The following is a 23,283-nucleotide window of genomic DNA, read 5'->3' on the forward strand; positions in this document are numbered from 1 at the left end:
AAAGACGAAAACTCTGGACTACAAAAGCTTTACTCACTCTATAAGAAAGAAGACTCGTCTTTACTAGGCATATCTCCATGTCCCTAATATGTTATCTTTTTGTAAGTACACTTCGTATAATACGATAAAAACTTTACAAGTATTATACGGTGTTCCAAGAAACAGTGTTTTATAACATTTTTCAGAAGTATAAGGGAACTATGAAAAGAACATGGAGTGAAAGAAGTGATATATTAGGTTTAAAGAAATACATAATATTCAAAGTGAGATGTATTCGAGTGAACACAAGTATTTCACACGTGAGCAAATTATTGCAGAGTTTAGTTCTAATTTGGCAGGTATTGGCCAGAAAATTTCCTATTCAATTCCAGTTTAATTTATGATTGTATAATATTACCGCGTTTATCTTACTGTAATGTTGTACGGAGTAACTCATACTCGTCTCATTTATCTGAACTTGTAATGCTTCAGAAAAGAGCCATTCGGATTATAACGCACTCTGTTCGTGATGCCCCTACATTCCCATTATTCAAATAAAATAAAATTCTTCCTCTTCAGGAATTGATTATATTTAATACCTCAATATCTAGTTATTATTTTCATATTGGCAATGTTCCTAGCATATTTGAGAATATGTTTAAGTGCAACTCATTTTGTTATACTTATAACAAAAGGCAGAAACTATTGTTACATAAACCAATAGTACATACAATTCAAGCATTAGATTCATTACGTTTCGCAGGAAAAAACATATGTAGTGATTTAAATGATAATATAAAAGCATGCTCATCTTTGTGAAGTTTTAAAGTATCATGCAAAAGGGAAATATGCAACAAGATGTGAATATGGGAAGTGATATTTTAATTGTTTGATAGTTTCAATGTCTTTTATTTATTATGTACATTGCCTTTTCGGATATTATTTGCATTTTACGTACATGTCTTTACTGAATGGTTGAATAAAATAGAATTGAAATTGAATTGAATTTAATGGTATTAGTTGGACATATGGCTGATTTTGAAGTATACATCTGTGCAGACATATTACCACACTCAATTGAATGCATACATACATATCACAGAGTGGACACCAGTGGTTTTTTTGGTATTGGTTTTGCGACAGTTGTTTCAACTCAATATTTAACGAGTCATGAACATTGGTAAAGTGTTCAAAATAGCTATAAACCTTATCGGTGTGTAATTGATTTTTCTTAGTCTGCAGAACCGACGGTGGAAATCGATTTGGACCACACTGTGAGTTTAGGTGTACATACAAGGCAAATGATCCACCCGCCCCGTGTAGCTCTCGTCAGTTCTGCCTACCTGATCCATTCGGGTGTTCTTGTGATACAGGAAGACAAGGAATCAACTGTGATACAGGTAGGGAATCATTCTCCTTTGAGTCTATTAAGGCTGCAGTTAGCAAACCTGTATTTATTAGTATTGGTCTCCCCACTGTACATAAAACTGTACATTACAACTTAGGCTACTTGTTTAATGTGAAATATTTTATAATGGAAGGTAATTTGATTGATGAATATCAAAGACTGAGAATTAGATGATAAATTCAGAGTACTGTTATCAACTGGTTGATGTGACATCCTAACTTCCTCTGTATACTCATTCAACTTCCTCTGTATACTCATTCAACAGGAAATTGAAAGTCTTTTTATTGCAATCTTATAATTCTACTAAATAGAATTAACCAGCTGTCATAACTACTTTTCTAAGAACCTATGTTTTCACGTATTGATTGCCAAGTATACTTTAGCTCCTGTATATTATACTCATATAATGCTACGGTATATAATGCTACGGCATATAATGCTACGGTATTTCTCCGATTATATGTCTATTACCCTCTTCTTTCTCGCGTCACTTTTCCCACTCTCTCGACATACTTCTTACGAGATCGCTGTCTCTGTAGAACGTTTTTGTCTGTTCTGTTCTTTTCTATTATGTCAGCTTTGCTTCATTTTGTCTCGTCTCATAGTCAACTCTCCGTTGTACTGTTACTCCTACTCCAGTCTAGTTTCATGTTTATGTTTTTGTTGATCTCTCGTTCTAGTGGGCTTCCATACTTTTACTTTGTTCTCAACTGATGGGTTGTTTTTTTCTCTGAGGGGGCGCACATTCTACAAGCTTTGTCTTTTTAGTGGGTCCCTCCATTTTTCGAATTTTGCATACTGTTTAGTTGCTTCTAATCACTTGAGTTCTATGATAGTGTATAATTACTGTAAGGTGGTACAATTATTGTACATTCTTTTCATGTTACATAGTTTACGCACCTTATTTTCTGTTACCAAAAAAAGTGATGTTTATATTTCTGTCGAAAAATGAAAATAAAAAACATTGAATACATTGAATACATATTTTTTTATGAAATGCACATGTTGAACAGAGCACTAACAGCTCATTACAAGACCGTCATAGTAATTTCAATGCAATGCAATTCATTTAAAACGTCCAACAAAAATATCACTGGAAATTCAGTGCGGGATTTCTACATACATGAATGATCGTTACAAAAATCGAGAATACTAAATAGTACATCATATATAAATACCTGTAGGTACAAAAACAAAACAAAACTAAACACACAAACAAACAAGCGACTTGAAAGAAAAATATCTAATAAAAGCAGGACAAAAATCGACTCAGCTGGCATTATAATCAGAGCGTAAACTTCCCATTCCAGTCTCAGCCCCCTTCCCTCAACTCACGATAGGATAGCGAGGTTTGGGTGAAAGAATTATACTGACATCTCTCGGAACTCGGACCTACCACGGCGTCCGTTTCTACGCTGATCCGGTTGCTCCGTTTAAGAGTCATTTCTTGTTAGTATCCATGTAGACAAATCCATGGGGGTGACACCCCACGCGACGCCAGGGCTTCTGCGAGCTTATGTAGTATACGTTAGTCATATGTTGTAGGATTGAGCTGGGGATAAAACATCCAGAAATAGTACGAAACAGACCCTCACGACGTTTATAAATTTGACAAACATAATCACCACTTTACATTAATTACGCTGACGCAGATGAGAAGTCGAAATCAATCTCGGAAGATTAAAAATAACATAATAAATGTTAAAAAAGGGGGCGAGAGGTAAAAATTCCTGGCAGCCACAAGAGCAGCGCTCTCTATTTAATTCAGTTAATTGAAAATTAATCCGTCATTTCTCTAAATGATATTCCATCGTACGACTTTATTAACAAAGATTGTGCCAGCGGAACCTATGGAGCTGGATGCAGTCAAACATGTCACTGTCAGTCAGGCCTTTGTGACAGATATTCTGGAGTCTGTACAGAATCTTCTGACTGTGAGACAGGCTGGTCTGGTGAAAATTGTCAGAGTGAGTATTGAAAGTTCCTCTGCCTTTTATTTGTAGTCTTATTAGAATCCACAGCCAGTGTTAAAGAGATAATTCACCCCCCCCCCCCAAAAAAAAAAAACACTCCAAAAGAAAGAGAAAAATATCCCTACAGAACGTTTCAAAAATGACAAAACTAGGTTAAGAACTAACGAACCTTTTACATATTGAAATTTTACTTTCTTATGGTTAAGAAAGGTTATGTTTTCATTACCGTTGGTTTGTTTGTTACTTAGTTTGCTAGTTTGTTTGTCTGTGTGCAAAATAACTCAAAAAGTTGTGCACGGATTTGGATGAAACTTGCAGGGAAGTTTGAGAATGACACAAGGAACAGACGATTACATTTTTGGTAGTGATCCGTAACAGTTTATGGATTTTTGGAAGGATTTTCGATACTTTAGCAGGTGAATGACCATGGGAATTCAACAAAGACGCTTAACTGATTTGCACTAGTGCTGGGAGAACCAATTAAATAAACTAAACAACCATCTCATTAAAAAGGAAAAATATACTGAAATTTATGAACAAATTTCAACACAAGCTCCTTAGAAAGTGGAAACTACTGTATCACAAAGTTTGTTCACCTTGAAGATAGAGTAAATAATATACGGTGGCATAGTGCTTCAGAACAGGCAAGATCTGAACTTACAATGAGTCCATAATCACTAGTGTTCTGTCAACAAGTGTGTATTTAGAGGCAAGATGTTTGTGATATTTGTCAGATAGATTTTCTATGTCTGTGTTACATTTTGTTCATCCTTTCATCAGTACCAGATATTTGTGATAATGGTTACTACGGAACTGACTGCAAAGATAAATGCCACTGTTTAAATGATGCACCATGTGACAAGATAACAGGAGAGTGTCCAAATCAGTGGTGTGCCCTGTACTTCAACATCCATGGTGATGAAGTGAACTGTCAAGGTGATAACATAATGTGCTTTCATGATTTTTCTATTTTTATTTTACCCTGGCTTTTCTGAATGTATTACAAAAGACCCATTCATTAATGTTATATACCTCATTATGTACAGAGACAGCGTGTTTTTTTTCTGTGAACAAGAGACTCTTGTTAAATGAGCAATCTATAGCATTAACTGCCTTTTAGTTTTTTAGTGTGACATATATCCCACCTGCTCCCTCTTGGAAATGACTTTATAAAAATCAATGTAGTCAGATATATTTTGAACATCGTCACTGCATAATGTGACATAGTATCTATTTGATGTGTTGCGAAAACCCCATTTAGCTAGGCCTACATGAGCAGTTATCAATTCATCATCCATGTTGTATTGTTTGTAGGGTAAGCTTCTTTCCCTGTTCTAAGTTTGTAATTAGTTTCGGATATTAGTGGATCCACTGTCGTATTTTGTTTGTTTTGTTTTGTTTTATTTTGTTTTTTTTTTGTTGGTTTATGTGTATATATTTTTTTTTTCGTGATCCGCCTGAGTGCCCTGGAGCATTCTATAGTCTTGGGTGTGCAGAGTCGTGCCACTATGATGAAAGTGTCTGTGACAAAGTGTCAGGAATCTGTACAGGACAGTGTCTACCAAATTGGGTGGAGAGGGACTGTCAAACAAGTAGTGCATGGAATGCAGCTTTAATGAAATTGTTTTCATGGAAGTTTTTAACGAGCCTCTCTAGAGATTTTTTCTAAATTTTTCACGTAAGATCCCTGGTTTGAATCTTACCTACTGCATTTATCGTTTAACAAGATGTTTTTGTTTTGTTTTGTTTTTTCTCAATGTTGCTCTTGACTCTGTTTTACATGGGTACCTGGCAGTGCCAGGATAATTAATGATAATGTCGGGCCTTCTGGTAGAGCCATAGCAATACTAAAGAGGTATCCCTGGGTTAATGATAACATAATATTCTTGCAACTCTATTTACATCAGTATCATATTATCATTATTTCATTATCATTATCATTATTATCAGCATTACAAATAGTAAGAGAATTGAACCAGCTGATAATCATTATAAAAAATAATGTAATGTATAACTTTTATTGATAAAAATGCATTGCTCAACAATATGAACATTTCGACTTGGTCTTGATAATGAATTCTTTAAATTGAATTTTGTGAAAAGGAACAACCTGTCATCTGTTCAAGGTCCATTGCGGCTTATTATGTTATTTTTTCATATTTTTGTAGAGGGAAGTAATTGAGAAGCTTTGATATCGGTTGTTGTATAAAAGACTGTTCCAATGACTTTTTAATAGAACATGCTATGTTACGACACGGTTATGAGTACATTGTTAATCTAAACCCCGATTCAAAAGGAGACTGTGAGTAATGCATTGTCATGTGAATGTAGCACTTTCAATGTCTTTCCTTTCAGGAATTACTTATGTCTCCATGAATGTCAAAGTAAATCCAAACCAGCCTTCATCCTTCACCTGTGTTGTTGAAGGAGACCCACCACCTAATGCAACAGATGTCAGCTTCTACAGGCTCATGGATGGTGTGCGTGATGATTCTGGCATCACTCAAAATCAGAGTTCTTTGACTGCATCTGGAGCAAAGCGTTCCATAGTCTTCAAAGTAGATCACGTGACCTCCGTAAAATATCAATGTGCTTTATATGGAAACAGAGCTAATCTCTCTGTTGATGCAGTGACTTATGGTAAGACAAACGTTCTTAGATAATTATTTATGTAAAGTATGGTTGGATGTACATCATCTTTGTCGCCAAATGTGATGTTTTGTGCTGGAATTTGCAGTTCATTTGAGCCAAAAGCTTGGTAAGATACCAGTGTTTGTTCATCAAAATTTTGAAAGACTTAACCATCGGATAATGAGATGTGAGGTTTCACGAATTGGTACTATTGCGACTCAGACCTGTAACCAAAACTACACCTCTCACAGATGTTACCCTGCTCGGCCCTTTCAGGAAAGTCCAATATTTTCAATTTTGTCCCCACAATAGAATCCCAGTAATGGGTCCTAAGCCTAATGGGTTCCGGGAATTAGCTAAAGCATACAAACATAAGCTGAGTACAAATGCTTCCTTCTTGACAATCAAAATAGTTGGTGACAGGAATGAGTAAGTGTCACAGAATCAAAGTTTGTCAAGGAATGTCCCACGTAGCTTGGGCGTTAGATTGTTTCTGAGATTTGACCAGATTATTGCTGGGGATGGATAAATGAAAAGGGTATGTTCGTTTAAAGGGAACCTTAACCCAAAGAGAAATGCGAATTGAGTGAAAGCAGCAACATTAGTAAAACACATCAGTGTCTTAGCAATGACAGCATCATAACTTCAAACACCCATAACTTCTTAACAAATTGTCGGAATTTCCTCAACCTTTACTGGTATCTTCTTACATTACTGCATTCAGTCAATTAGAATATGTATTTGAATATCGTCCCCTAACAAGTCATACTGGTGATTGTGTAACTGGTTAATGTTTTATGAAGTTGCCAGATTCCGTTTGGACATTAGAGCTGCAGCAGGATTTGTCTATCGTAGGTTACATTAAAACCACAAATCTATTTTGTAGCCCGTGTATCATTTATGGCTACTTACAGTTAGAACTATAAACATGCAAGATGCATACACGTATGCACATCGCGACATACGAAGTTTATTACTTGTATTTTGGTTAATTCCTTTCTCATTTTGACGATAATTATGTCTTTCGTAGTTTTGCCTGTAATGGAAGCTGTCCCCAAAGTGAAGGCATCAACATCAACCTCTCTCACCATTGAGTGGATGGCTTGGAATGAGCAGACTGGTGTTGGAGAAAACCCCATAACAGAATATGTCACCTACTTCAGGATTCCTAATGGAACCTGGATTGATGGACCAAAAGTAGCAGCTTCGGTGACATCTGCTGTATTAAGTGGTCTAGATCCAGACACCAAGTACGAAGTCAGTGTAGCAGCGGTCAGGGAAGGCCCAGGTGGGACCGGACCGAAATCTGACTCGCTAATAATAGTGACGAAGTGTGCAAGTAAGATCTTGTGGTCAGAAATCTTATGCTTCGTTCAGTAAATACATTGTACTACCAAAATTGTATAGAGTAACACAGTTTCTAGAATGAAGTTTCTTGCTGCTGTGTATTACCAAGGAACATCTGAGACAAAACCTCCCTGGTATTGCTCACATTATGAAGTGATGAGCTCATAACTACGATAATGTTTTACTCATACTATCGATATCATTTGACATTCTATTTCATAAATCCATGCACAGTATATCTAGTAATGCAACCATCATTCCATTGCACAAACCTTTTTCAAGCCTGAAAGATTGTGTGACCTCATAAAGCTCTTCCTCAAAGACATCTGAGATTAGAGCTTTATTTGGCTACTATCAAACTCTGGTAAGACAGAAAATATCACTAATAAGAAAAAAGAATTGTAAAACTGATTTGATTCATCAAAGTTTTTAAGGTGTCATTATACATACTTGGGAGCAACAATTCCTCACAATGACCGTCAGGAATTATGCTGGGTTTTTTTCCGTTTGTCTGTTTTTACAGTGGTTGAAGTTATAACATTGAAGATTGGGATTCAGATTTTACACAATGCAAAACTTCAGAAGTCACTGAACATTTCATTGAACCTAGGTCATGTATGAAGGATAAAAGACCACATCGCTCATAGGATTTATGAAAATGTAACTGAATCAGAGTCAGGAATAAAATTTAAGTTAGATATAAAAATTCCACGAGTACAAAATGCCAAGATCTTTTTTAGACATATCTTACTTGGTATATTGACGTTCAATATTGAATGTCAGTGTAATTATTAATCAATTCGAAGACAGTAATCTGTGAAGGACAGAATAAAAGAATATTGAAAGTAGTGAGACATGAGCAACAGTGCACTGGTATAAGTGTCAACTACAGTGAAATATTAAGAAAGTTACATATTATTACCATTTGAATAAATCAGTATTGAATTCATTTATGATGTAAGGTAATAGGGACTTATTATAGTTTTCCTTGATCATGTGACCATATTCTCATCTAAGGGAGATTTTATTATTATCATTATTATTATTATTATTATTGGACTGTTTAAAAGGATCGAGCATATTCTTTTGCCTTTTGTCGTGATAAATGAGGGAAGCTTGATTTACTTGTGGGTGCGATTTGCTTTTATTGATATGCCTAAGGGTGGGATTTCACGGAGCACGCGAACGATTTGCGAATGACGCGAATGGCAAAATCCAGCATTCGCATTTTAGTCTGCAAAAGATCGCCAAACAAACGTGAGGGTTCGGAAGCGTCGTCAATTGTTCGCGAATGTCGTTTTTACTTCGGCGAGAATTTCAAAAAAGTTTGAAATTTCTTGCGAACCTTTTCCGCACACGTAGTCGGGATTTGCTCGTGAATTGTTCTCGAAAGTGTCTTTAAAGCTTCGTCATATGCGCAAGACCTTCGCAAGACACGCGCGATGTTCGCAAAATGTTCGTGAAACCTCAAACAGACTCCGAAACTTCGGAGAATGTCTCGCGTATGTTACGCGAAATCTGCGAAGTTTTTCCGATCATTTTACGACGTAATCGCAAACTGTTCGCGTACCTTTTGAGACATTCTCGCGAACGTTTACCGCACGTTTGGGGGATGTATGACCTATACGTTTTCTACTTATAAAAGTCTTACCATACATCTAAACATCAAACAATTATTAACAACTATAGTAACAAAAGAAATTAAAAACTAGCAAAGAGAAAGAAATGTTTGATATAATATACAAAAACAAATCGCAGAATACACCTAAAATTATTCTCAAGTAGGTAAAATTTCGTTTGAACTACAGAGATTATGTGTTGGAGGAACTGCAAAAAAGAAATCAAATGCTTTACTAGCGGAGATAGGTCCTAGGGAAAAAATATATGTAGGCACACCATAGACAAATGAGAGGAAAAGAAAGGAGAAATAGAGTAAAGAAAAAAATTCAACTCAAGACAGCTTCCACCTCTCCTTGGGTACATTTTCTCCCATGATTAATGAAAATTTTTCGTTGTTCGCATTTCCGTCGCGTGTTCTTCGTGTACGTAACATGCTGTACTTTAGCAATGATACACACGACATTCGCACATACGTCGTGGAAACTTCGCACAAATTGCGCAAGAATAGTTTTCGGCTTCATTGTCGGAAAACATTCGGAGAAAAACTTTTCCGAATGTTGGATTTTGTCATTCGCGTCCTTCGCAAATCGTTCGCGTGCTCCATGAAATCCCACCCCGGGTGGGATTTCATGGAGCACGCGAACGATTTGCGAAGGACGCGAATGACAAAATCCAACATTCGGAAAAGTTTTTCTCCGAATGTTTTCCGACAATGAAGCCGAAAACTATTCTTGCGCAATTTGTGCGAAGTTTCCACGACGTATGTGCGAATGTCGTGTGTATCATTGCTAAAGTACAGCATGTTACGTACACGAAGAACACGCGACGGAAATGCGAACAACGAAAAATTTTCAATAATCATGGGAGAAAATGTACCCAAGGAGAGGTGGAAGCTGTCTTGAGTTGATTTTTTTTCTTTTGCTCTATTTCTCCTTTCTTTTTCTCTCATTTTTCTATTGTGTGCTTGCCTACATTTTTTTTTTCCTAGGACGTATCTCCTCCACTAGTAAAGCATATGATTTTTTTTTTTGCAGTTCCTCCAACACATAATCTCTTTACTTCAAATGACATTTTACATACTTTAGATTAATTTTAACTGTATTCTGTGATTTATTTTGTATATCAAACACTTCTTTCTCTTTGCTAGTCTTTAATTTCTTTTGTTACTATAGTTGTTAATAATTGTTTGATGTTTAGGTATATGCTACGATTTTTATTTGTAGAAAACGTACATATAGGTCAATTAAGGTCATACATCCCCCAAACGTGCGCTAAACGTTCGCGAGAATGTCTCAAAAGGTACGCGAACAGTTTGCGATTACGTCGTAAAATGATCGGAAAAACTTCGCAGATTTCGCGTAACATACGCGAGACATTCTCCAAAGTTTCGGAGTCTGTTTGGGGTTTCACGAACATTTTGCGAACATCGCGCTTGTCTTGCGAAGGTCTTGCGCATATGACGAGGCTTTAAACACACTTTCAAGAACAATTCACGAGCAAATCACGACCAAGTGTGCGGAAAAGGTTCGCAGAAAATTTCAAACTTTTTTGAAATTCTCGCCGAAGTAAAAACGACATTCCCGAACAATTGACGACGCTTCCGAACCCTCACGTTCGTTTGGCGATCTTTTGCAGACCAAAATGCGAATGCTGGATTTTGCCATTCGCGTCCTTCGCAAATCGTTCGCGTGCTCCGTGAAATCCCACCCCCGCAAATCGTTCGCGTGCTCCGTGAAATCCCACCCTAGGGTGGGATTTCACGGAGCGCGCGAACGATTTGCGAAGGACGTGAGTGACAAAATCCAAAATTCGGCAAAGTTTTTCTCCGAATGTGTTCCGACCATGAACCCGAAAACTATTCTTGCGCAATTTGTGCGAATTTTCCACGACGTATGTGCGAATGTCGTGTGTATCATTGCTAAAGTACAGCATGTTACGTTCACGAAGAACACGCGACGGAAATGCGAACAACGAAAAATTTTCAATAATCATGAGAGAACATGTACCCAAGGAGAGGTGGAAGCTGTCTTGAGTTGAATTTTTTTTTCTTTCTTTCCTCTATTTCTCCTTTCTTTGTCTCTCATTTCTCTGTCGTGTGCTTGCCTATTTTTTTTTCTTAGGACCTATCTCCACTAGTAAAGCATTTGATTGTCTTTTTTGCAGTTCCTCCAACACATAATCTCTATAGTTCAAATGAAATTTTACATACTTTAGATTAATTTTAAGCGTATTCTGCGATTTTTTTTTTGGTATATCAAACATTTCTTTCTCTTTTGCTAGTCTTTAATTTCTTTTGTTACTATAGTTGTTAATAATTCTTTGATGTTTAGATGTATACTACGATTTTTATTTGTAGAAAACGTATAGGTCATACATCCCCCAAATGTGCGCTAAACGTTCGCGAGAATGTCTCAAAAGGTACGCGAACAGTTTGCGATTACGTCGTGAAATGATCGGAAAAACTTCGCAGATTTCGCGTAACATACGCGAGACATTCTCCAAAGTTTCGGAGTCTGTTTGTGGTTTCACGAACATTTTGCGAACATCACGCGTGTCTTGCGAAGGTCTTGCGCATATGACGAGGCTTTAGAGACACTTTCGAGAACAATTCACGAGCAAAGTGTGCGGAAAAGGTTCGCAAAAAATTTCAAACTTTTCTGAAATTCTCGCCGAAGTAAAAACGACATTCGCGAACAATTGACGACGCTTCCGAACCCTCACGTTCGTTTGGCGATCTTTTGCAGACTAAAATACGAATGCTGGATTTTGCCATTCGCGTCCTTCGCAAATCATTCGCGTGCTCCGTGAAATCCCACCCTAAAGTTTGAAATTTTTTGCGAACCTTTTCCGCACACTTAGTCGGGATTTGCTCGTGAATTGTTCTCGAAAGTGTCTTTAAAGCTTCGTCATATGCGCAAGACCTTCGCAAGACACGCGCGATGTTCGCAAAATGTTCGTGAAACCCCAAACAGACTCCGAAACTTCGGAGAATGATACGCGAAATCTGCGAAGTTTTTCCGATCATTTTACGACGTAATCGCGAACTGTTCGCGTACCTTTTGAGACATTCTCGCGAACGTTTAGCGCACGTTTGAGGGATGTATGCCCTGTACGTTTTCTACAAATAAAAATCGTAGTATACATCTAAACATCAAACAATTAAATATTAACAACTATAGTAACGAAAGAAATTAAAGACTAGCAAAGAGAAAGAATATTTGATATACAAAAAAAAAATCGCAGAATACACTTAAAATCAATCTCAAAGGGAAGGTAAACCCCAAGAGCAATGTGGATTGAGTGAAAGCAGCAGCATTAGTAGAACACATCAGTGAAAGTTTGAAGAAAATCGGACAATCGATGCAAAAGTTATGAATTTTTAAAGTTTTGATGTTGGAACTGCTGGATGAGGAGACTACTAGAGGTTATGACGTATGAGTGGACAACAATACCAAGAAAATATAAAGAAAATTCTGCAAAAATCCATTTTTCATGAAAATTACAAATTCCATCAACTTGATATTGACATATGTTAAGGGTAGCAATTATTCTTCCTGCTTTCTGAAAGCGGTTGGTCCATTGCTCTTTCATAATTCTAGAAAAGTGAATTTTTGTTGAATTTCCTTTATATTTTCTTTGTATTGTTGTCCACTCATACGTCATATCCTCTAGTAGTCTCCTCATCCAGCGGTTCCAACACCAAAACTTTAAAAATTCATAACTTTTGCATCGATTGTCCGATTTTCCTCAAACTTTCACTGATGTGTTCTACTAATGTTGCTGCTTTCACTCAATCCACATTGTTCTTTGGGTTTACCTTCCCTTCAATTGATCATTTGAACTATAGAGATTATGTGTTGGAGGAACTGCAAAAAAAAAAAAAAGGAACAAATGCTTTACTAGTGGAGATACGTCCTAGGGGGAAAAAATGTAGGCAAACACACGATAGAGAAATGAGAGAAAAAGAAAGGAGAAATACAGGAAAGAAAAAAAAATCAACTCAAGAAAGCTTTTTGAGTTGATTTTTTTCTTGCTTCCACCTCTCCTTGCTACATTTTCTCCCATGATTATTGAAAATGTTTCGTTGTTCGCATTTCCGTCGCGTGTTCTTCGTGTACGTAACATGCTGTACTTTAGCAATGATACACACGACAATCGCACATACGTCGTGGGAACTTCGCACAAATTGCGCAAGAATAGTTTTCGGCTTCATTGTCGGAAAACATTCGGAGAAAAACTTTTCCGAATGTTGGATTTTGTCATTCGCGTCCTTCGCAAATTGTTCGCGTGCTCCGTGAAATCCCACCCTAAGGGTGGGATTTCACGGAGCACGCGAACGATTTGCGAATGACGCGAATGGCAAAATCCAGCATTCGCATTTTAGTCTGCAAAAGATCGCCAAACAAACGTGAGGGTTCGGAAGCGTCGTCAACTGTTCGCGAATGTCGTTTTTACTTCGGCGAGAATTTCAAAAAAGTTTGAAATTTTTCGCGAACCTTTTCCGCACACTTAGTCGGGATTTGTTCGTGAATTGTTCTCGAAAGTGTCTTTAAAGCTTCGTCATATGCGCAAGACTTTCGCAAGACACGCGCGATGTTCGCAAAATGTTCGTGAAACCCCAAACAGACTCCGAAACTTTGGAGAATGTCTCGCGTATGTTACGCGAAATCTGCGAAGTTTTTCCGATCATTTTACGACGTAATCGCAAACTGTTCGCGTACCTTTTGAGACATTCTCGCGAACGTTTAGCGCACGTTTGGGGGATGTATGACCTATACGTTTTCTACAAATAAAAATCGTAGCATACACCTAAACATCAAACAATTATTAACAACTATAGTAACAAAAGAAATTAAAGACTAGCAAAGAGAAAGAAATGTTTGATATACAAAAAAAAAATCGCAGAATACACTTAAGATTAATCTTAAGTATGTAAAATTTCATTTGAACTATAGAGATTATGTGTCGGAGGAACTGAAAAAAAAAAATCAGATGCTCGTTTCTAGTGGAGATAGGTATTAGGAAAAAGAATGTAGGCAAGCACACGATAGAGAAATGAGAGAAAAAGAAAGGAGAAATAGAGGAAAGAAAAAAAATTCAACTCAAGACAGCTTCCACCTCTCCTTGGGTACATTTTCTCCCATGATTATTGGAAATGTTTCGTTGTTCGCATTTCCGTCGCGTGTTCTTCGTGTACGTAACATGCTGTACTTTCGCAATGATACACACGACATTCGCACAAACGTCGTGGAAACTTCGCACAAAATGCGCAAGAATAGTTTTCGGCTTCATCGTCGGAACACATTCGGAGAAAAACATTTCCGAATGTTGGATTTTGTCATTCGCGTCCTTCGCAAATCGTTCGCGTGCTCCGTGAAATCCCACCCTAAGAGATTAACTGCAGTTTGAGGTACTGGCGACAGCTTCAAGAAGTATTAGTCACTACCAGTGACATGACCGAGACTCAAACCAAGCCTTCTTGCAGAGTGTCTGTCAATAAAAAGCAATTAATTGCCATATTTAGTCAAAATCTGATTATCCCAACTTCAGGTTAATGGATTTATCCATCGTCAATCCCTCAAGTACATAAGTCATTTTCCCCCAAGTTCATTATTCTCTCTTTGTTTGTGTTCAGATCTTAGCGCTCCAATCATTGTCTCTACAACAGCAAGTATTCCCAGACAAATCACTGTGATATGGCAGGTATGTGATTTATACTGTGCCTTGCCATTTGAAGGAAAGGCTAACAAACGCATTCAGCATGATGCAGGCAATTTTAATTTTTCTACATTGTGTAAATGGTAATTTGTGACACTGCAGCACAAAACCACCGAAAGGTTGCCAGACATGGATTTTAAGTTAAGGGTAGATTCTTAAAATAGTAGACTCTAAGCTTTAAAATGATGTATAACTCAGTAAAATTGACTTCCCAAAACTTTCTATCTGAAAAAAAAAAGAAAGTGCATACTCTGGAGAAGAGTTTCCTGAGAAAGGAGGCTCGTGAAGTTTAGGAACTATTTAAGTGCGTTATCTTGCACCATGTTGTGCTCTGTGCAGTAAATGGGACAAAAAATAGGAAGTAAAATTCCCTAATAACCACAATGAGTAGATTATCAGATTAAGCTGGGGAAAAAATACACAAAATGCCAACACATTCTATTGATTAAACACCAACTTTCTATGCAGTAGCAAGATCATTCTATAAGTTACTAGAGTCGAAAGTGAAGAGTGTCTAAAAGGTTTTCAAAAAATTAAAAGTGGCCTATAAGACTTACCTTATCACGATATTCTATTAAAATATATTCTAGAGAAACTGCAAAAACACAATTTCCCATTCATTTTATAATCCAAAACTTTAGAATAATGTAAAAGAAGAAGTGCTCTTTCAGAGTATAAAAAAACTTAAGATTGACTATGTTGACCCGTTTTAGTCAGTTTCAGTCCTCACGAAAAATTGTTTGTTTTGTGATGCACGGTCACATTTTTGATAGTTGAAGTGTATTTCATGTAAATATGGGTTCTGCAGTTTGCTGACTTTTATGTTTATTCAAAGCCCATAGATGATTACCAGTGTTTCAAGAAATAAAGATTGGTAAACTTTAACTTAAAAAGGGTTTTACTTACTTTACTTCTGACTTATGTAATGTTGCTTCTACTAACATACTAACTCTCAAATATACCAATATCTCTGTAAACACATGTATTTCGAATTTGACGGGTTCATCTACGTTTTTTATTTATTTTTGAAACTATATGTGACCGTGATCACAAAACAAACAAAAAGCCGCACCCCTTGATTTTATGTGAAGACTGGACTCAAAACAGGTAAAATGGGTCAACTAAGTCAATGTTGAGTTTTTCATATTTTGTGATTCTGATTCTGAATTTATTTCTGAATTTATTTTTCGTACATAAATGAAGTACAAAGTCGAAAAGTAGAAGTACAAAAACCAATGGTAAAGTGTGTTTTCCGGTGTTTTTCTACTACCCCTTTTTGGGATAGTAGAATAATCAGGTATGTATTAGAGGCCCCTTTTCATTTCTTGAAATCGTTTGCACACTCTTCACTTTCAAGTCCAATAACTCTTGAAAGGATAAGGCTATTGCTTTGAAAGTTGGCATTAATCATGGACAGAATGTGTTCATAGAACATGTATAATTTCAGTTTAATTTGATAATCTCTTCATTGTTGTTGACACCCTGTGTTTTGTCCCTTTCATCGTACAGCTAGGGCGGCTTGGTGAAAGATTATTAAAGCGCTTGAATAGACCCTGCACTGCAAAAAGTCCGGTGTTAAATAGTGAGCACCGAGCTGGTGTTAAATTTTCGGTGCTCATTTATGGTGTTAAATTAACACCTCCGGGTGTCATTTCCAAATATAAAACTGTTTTTTGAAGAGTTTCTTAGTAACTGCACTTCTTGTTGACTTTTAATTCAAACAAGACGATCAAGAATTTTACATTATAATACTAGATTTTTGAAAAAATGTGAAAATAAATTTACACCACAGTAACACCAGCTGGTGTGGTCTCTTATTGAAGCTGGACGGGTGTTAAACCATTGATATTAACACCAACAAATATCAAATCAACACTATGTGTTGTCATTTTTGAATTAACACCAGTACAGTGTCAAAATAACACCAGGTACAGTGTCAAATTAACACCACGAAGTGTCAGGTGAACACTTTTCAACACCAACACAGTGCATTTTCTACACCTGTGGGTGTGGTCCTCTATTGAAGTTTGATCGGTGTTAGATTTAACACCCATGGTGTTAAATCTAACACCGATGTTTTTACAGTGTGTACTTCAGAGCCTCTTTTCTAAGTTCACACTTTTCCAGAGTGTGTGCTTTCTTTCCAGTATTTAGGTAGGTTAGGGGAGTCCATTGAATTGAGTTATACATCATTTCAAAGCTTAGAGTCTGCTTTTTCAGAATTTGCCTTTAACTAAAAACCCATATCTGGCGCCTGTTTGTTGGTTTTGTGATGCACGGTCACATATATTAAGGAAGTATTTGCACTGGTTCAATAAACTAACTCAATGTTCGTCACAGATTTCTTGAGCAAATCTTTGTCCGTACGTTGATATGAATTTAGCTGTCATTAGCAATGTCCTGAATAAGAGCTAGGTAATTCCAATACATTAGTTTCATTGACATGAAGGGTAAATTTTATATTTTGAGATAATACAGTAGGGCCTACCGTTATGGAGAACATTGACAAGCGCACTTGTTGATATCATTGAATGACTACCAAACTTATACTGTCTCTCAACTATTAATTTTGTTTATCTTTCTTCCTTTTGTACACGATAATACATTTGAATGGCAAGTGTCAGTTAACATAAGAACAACAAGCAAATAAACTAACTTGCAATTCACTGGTTAATGATAATGATAATAACAATAATGATAGTAATGATAATAATAATACGGTCTTATTTACCCAGGGTAAAGCAAAAGAAAAGGAGAAGAAAGACGAGGATACCCTAGAAAAAACAAAGCTTTTAAAATTAAGGGTCCTCATGATAACTACAACTAGTATTCAACAACTGATTAGATATTTTTAAAACAAACTATAAAACATATTTGACAATTATAGCAAGCAAGGGGTATGGATAGAAAGAAATATTTAAAAAGGGACATAAAACAAAACAATCAGTAAGATAACAAATGGAAAGAAAAACGAAGAAAGAAACAAAAGCAAGTAAATGATATAATTCACCTGTCAACAATGAGGTCGAAAATAGATAAGTTGGTTACAATTGTGGAGACTAAAGAAAGTTTGGAGTTCTTTGTACATAGGTTATGCATTAACAATATAAGGAACAATTTAGAGTGCCATAATTAATAATAGCAGTATAGACATTTATAGTACAAGTTTACGAGTCAACCAAATAATTACTTAATAAGTACGACTTGAGATTATATTTAAAGGCAACAATACTGAAAGCAAATGCCATGCTAAAATCTGAAGAATTCCAGAAACCGGGACCAGTAGGGCCTACAATGTAGAGTTCTGGAAGTAAATGTTGTCCTTGCATGAGGTATACGGTATGCAAAAGCCTGTCTCATGGCATGATTATGAATTTGACTATTTTGCGTAAGTAATTTGGCTAAAGCCATAGGTAGATCACCTGAATTAAGATTACACTTTAATGAACCCAATTGCACATAATAAACATCTTTAGAATTTAAGGTTTGGTTATCATAAAAAAATAAGATTGGTATGAGCACGAAATTAACATAACATATTCGCATAACTCTGTTTTCAACCACAAATAACTTGTCTAACTGAGTTTTATTAGATTTGTCCCATGTAGGTACACCATAACTAATATAAGGCAAAATTAATGTGTGGTCACAAGGAATACACTTGTTTAAATGATTATTCAAAATTGTGAAAGTAAAATAAAAACGTTTAATAGAATACCTATAGTCATTAAATGAACAAAAATCAGTGAAGCTACTACGGAAATGAAGAAAGACATGGACGTATAATTTAGATTAATTCATGTTTTTAAGATTCATTAATGAGTAAATCATTTCTTTGGGTATTTGCATATATGATTTTAATGTTTACCTCTCTGTCCCATGTCAAACAAAACATATGTAGTCCAGAAGAAAAAAAAATACGTACAATTCGTAGATGTAATTAAAGTGATAAAATCTATAAATTTAGCATTGCTCATTCCATTGGAAACCTACAAATGCATTCTTTCATTCTCTGACATCTTCTGGTTCTACTGTAAAGAATTATTTGTATCTCCAATTAGACAATACTAAAATCCACAATATTGAAATGTTATTAGTATCTCATTAAAAAGGGGTTAATACATAACCATCTTGCGCACGTTTGTGCCTAACATTGTTCGCCAGGTTTAGCGCTTGAATGTTAAATCTTTCGAATTAAATAAATGGCTAATGCGTGTACTGCGTGTTTGATTTAGTAGCATTTTACAGTTTATAAAGAAATACAATTTTTACTCATTTTCTTCGTTTGTCCTTGTATGTATCTATCAAGTGATATTTTATGCTTGTTTACATGCTCTTTGATAGATCGGAGACTAAAATTATTTTCGTACTACGGTGTCTCGGATGGCATTTCATATCCTAATTGCCGAATGGAGGAGAGTTCTGTCCAGTGTTGAGGTTTTACCATGAGGCATGGCCATAGCATGATCGGGCAAAGATAAGCTAGCCCGAGTTCTGGTGGATGTTGGTCAACTTATACAGTAGATCTCTGTGACACTGACTGATGTAAAATAATAATAATAATCATAATAATAATAATGATAATAATAATAGTAATAACAATAATAATAATTCTGATATTGTTACCCCAAACTTTAATCAAAAAATAAAAAAAATACCTCACAAACATTTCTAAACAGAATGAGATGATTAAATTGATGTTATGTTTCAAATGATTTAAAACTAGTCTTTAAGATGAAAGTACATCCTGTAGGTGATAGTTCATGTTCACATTTCGTACATCATCCGAATATTAAATTTTTAGAAATGCGATCAAGAGTTGTTACCAAAACGTTTCATATTTTTTCCATGTCAGTTCATTGCCATGCATAATTTGTAATGATTTGATTACTTGAATAATATTCCAGGCACACCCAAATGCAACAGCAAAGTGCAGAGGTGGCTACGTGCTCCACTATACAGCAGAACTCCCACGCTTCTCTGGATCCGAATCACCAGAAACATTTAGTAGTTCTGAGGTCACCCTGACAGACTTACAACCATATCTACTGTACACCGTCACAGTGACTGCTGTCAGAAACGATTCAGAAAGTGCAACGAGCAGTGAGGTAACTGTGAGGACACTAGAAGAAGGTAAAATGTTTATGGTGTTGTTGTAATAATATGCCTTCTACCAACTTTTATGTATTCCAGCCAAACCAATCACCTTGCTTAAGTGTGCTTCCGTATGCATTGAGTGTAGCATGTATTTCAACAGAGGAGATGTAAACACAAGCTATTGACACCAGTATATAATCTGAAGTGCTCTTTATGTTTTGATTACAATAGTTCAGCTCTTTATGTTTTGATAACAATAGTTCAGCTGACTTCTCTACTGGCAAGATCTGTACATACCCTGACTCTCAAATGTGTTGCTCGTTTTTCAGAGTAAAAAAACACAAGAACTAAACCAAAAAAAAAAAAAAATACAAACAAACAAAGAAACCGGTCATTCCATACCTTTGCCTGCTAATGGTGTTTTTTTTTCTAGCATGTTCGAAGAGGAATATTTCCATTTGCAAATCATTCTTTGATATTCTAACTTCAAGACAAAAATCTTACCCGCACTCAAAGTTTGGTTTACGAATAGTTTTGGCTAACACATTATGGGCAGACATTCTTTTATCAGTTGTCCAACCATTCTACCGTCAGCCCTCAAGTGCAATTCTGGACCACTTAATACCACTTTGAAGACATATAATTTCATCAACTCATCTAAATCCAATAAACATCGGCTTCTCCCCTATTAACCAATGACCTTTTCACACTCCTAATGAATAACAGGAACACCAAAAAGGCAGTAGAGTTAAGTTTACGTTATACGCAGAATTTGCCCTACGATCTCCGAGATGAATGTAACTAACAAAAAGACCTCAGAAGTTATCGAAAGTATTTCATCGAACAAAATCAGGGTCTAAATAGAAGAGGCATTAATCTAGATGATATACAAACCGCCAAAATCAAACCCTACTGAATTTATAAACTACTATCCACACTTTTATCCCTTTTGCTGAAGAGACCAATTTCTCGCACTACACATACTCCTCACCCTGACTCCTTTTCAAGTATTTGTATTTGGATGTATTACTTACATTTCTTTGAAAACTCTCCTAATTTAATATCCCTGCCTGGTTTTTTTTTCCTAACAGCTCCACCCAAACCAGTTAATGTAGCAATACCAGACAGTACCCAAGATTCTCTCATTGTGACGTGGTCTGCAGCCACTCCTAAACACTTAAATGGAAAAATACTGGAATACAAGTTGCGGTATAGCCGTATATCATCAGTGATAAATAATCGCTACATTATGAGGACAGTCAGTGAAGTGCAGCATGAAATGAAATACCAGATTCTTGAACTATCACCTGGAAGTATGTATTCAATACAGGTATGTTTCGTATACCTAATTATTCGATTGTACTCTTCATAAACTCCTTATTAACTTTTATATGTACTTTAAACATAAAGTGTTTTCATCCATTGCTTCACTTCAATTATAATAATCACAGACACAATCATTTCTTTTTCTTTTTGTCAAATGACCCTTCCTCAAAGAGCTTTGAATATCTTTAAGAGCTAGTTCTGAATAACAGCACACTACACACATGCACAGGGGTGTACGTTCAGACACATTGGCATCTGACAGTGTTTACTTTGTTTCTAAATTCATACTTTGAGTCTATGTTATGTACACAGGATTCAAGACAAGTAGGACCTATACAATGATTTTTGTGTGTGTGTGTACAGTGCTTGTGTGTTGTATTCACTCCAATATGGTATTCCGATATATGCAAAAAGGGAACTGTTCTTCACCGTTGAACTAGTATAGGATTTCAAATACAACAAAATTCTTATTTTACATGCACAGTTTAGAGTACATTTTGTAGACTCTCTTTTTTGGGGAGTTTTTTTTCTGTTTTAAGTTGGTTTTCTCATTACGAGATATGTGAAAATGTTGACTAAAAACAATCAAAAACAGTTAGCGACATCATTCATTATGTGCGATATAGGATCATCCGATTCTTATTGATCTTGGTATAGGCGGTGAAGTAAATGATGTAGTTAACTTCTTGTTCCAGCATGCATGAATGTTTACTCATTTCAAATCAAAACCCCTGGAATAGTACAGGTGAAACCTATGGAGCAGTCAGCTCTAAGGAACTCAATGTGTGAAGTCGATAAGGCCGTAGAACAGTATGTGTTGGCCAATAAGGACACCAAGAAAAAAAAACACAGTGAGAAGTCCCACGGAACTGCACTGGTTCACTGTAAGTAAGAATTGTGATAATGATGATGTTCCTTAAGAAATTGTCATTCAGTAATACATACAAGGAGAGAGAAAGAATAGACCATACTTATCAAGGCATGTATGTCTCTAATAAACGTGTACATTCATCTTAATAAACTTTCTATTTCACAGGTTCGCACTGTCAATCGTGTCGGTGAAAGCGAATGGTCAACTATAATCACTGGTGAAACAAGTACGTTGTTAAAGAACTTGCAGTTGGATTCTCTTACATTTGTTACAATGAATGTTTCTGTGCTGATTCCCACTTTATAATAAAGATTATAAGACCGACTTGCACTGTATGAAGGCAATTTATTACTTCTTGGAATACTGAAACACTGGTTTGGGAACTTTTAGCACGCAATGTGTAATCCTGTGTAACCCTTCGGCACAATGGTAGTGACTTGTACATGCCTAAAATCTTTCAAACCTTGCATCACAACGTTAGATTGCTATGACTACAGATGTAAATAGTAAAGAAATGTACTTGGCCTTGAGAGTTTCTGGTTAAAACTATAGGCAGATGTGAATCCAAAGGAACTATTTACTGAGCGGCGCAACCCCGAACAGTTCTTTTTGAGACACCGAGGCCTCTAGTTTTGACCAGAAACTCGCAATTAGCAAAATACATTTGTTTTATATTTTGAATCAAAAATTTAAGCGAAAGAATGGGATAACGGGGAAAATGCGAAGCGAGAAGTCGTGTCGTAGTGGTGGGTGCAAGGTCGTGGAGGGACTCTAGTAAGCAGCGCACGATGTCGGGCGGCTTTGTGATGGTTATTGTTTTGTTCAAAACTGTCACATTTTAACAGAGTGACGGTATGAAGCAATGCGCATTGTCAGAATGGCTTTATGACGTCACAATTGCTTATTGATATTGATATTGATACTTTGAACAGACTGGGAACTGTTTCCTGAAAGTTGTCGGCCCTGACAAGTTGTCAGTCTCCGACAGTTTCAGTAAAATCCTTGGTTTTGATTGGCTGTGAAGCTCTGCTCACTGACTGTTACTATGGTAACTCTCGGAGACTGACATCTTGTCGGGGCTGACAACTTTCATGAAACGGTCCCCAGATGTTACAAGCAGCGCTCAATGTCAAAATTGATTTGTGACGTCACTATTGTTTTTTTTTTTGGGGGGGGGGGTTAGAAATTGTTACATTGGAGTGACGGTACGACGAATGCAGTGCGCAATGTTAGAGTTGCTTTGTGACGCGACAATTGTTTGAAAAAAAATGTTAGAGTTCACAGAGTGACGGTGCAAAGCTGCGCACAATCTC

At 36.3% G+C, this 23,283-nt stretch overlaps 1 protein-coding gene across 1 annotated transcript in view; it reads left to right on the forward strand.

The window, feature by feature from the left end:
- LOC139723381 (receptor-type tyrosine-protein phosphatase kappa-like) overlaps positions 1–23,283 on the forward strand; it is a 55,975-nt gene that overhangs the window by 11,461 nt on the left and 21,231 nt on the right. Inside the window, exons 5-13 of the mRNA XM_071634629.1 lie at positions 1,215–1,379; positions 3,220–3,354; positions 4,141–4,258; positions 5,969–6,000; positions 7,022–7,330; positions 14,594–14,661; positions 19,584–19,809; positions 20,865–21,103; positions 22,136–22,196. Coding sequence (XP_071490730.1) covers positions 1,215–1,379; positions 3,220–3,354; positions 4,141–4,258; positions 5,969–6,000; positions 7,022–7,330; positions 14,594–14,661; positions 19,584–19,809; positions 20,865–21,103; positions 22,136–22,196 — 1,353 coding nt within the window. The remainder of the gene's footprint in view (positions 1–1,214; positions 1,380–3,219; positions 3,355–4,140; positions 4,259–5,968; positions 6,001–7,021; positions 7,331–14,593; positions 14,662–19,583; positions 19,810–20,864; positions 21,104–22,135; positions 22,197–23,283) is intronic.

The sequence above is a fragment of the Diadema antillarum genome, unplaced genomic scaffold (assembly GCF_040938485.1).
Source record: "Diadema antillarum isolate AM-2024a unplaced genomic scaffold, OU_Dant_1.0 scf00000188, whole genome shotgun sequence".
Lineage (NCBI taxonomy): Eukaryota > Metazoa > Echinodermata > Echinoidea > Diadematoida > Diadematidae > Diadema > Diadema antillarum.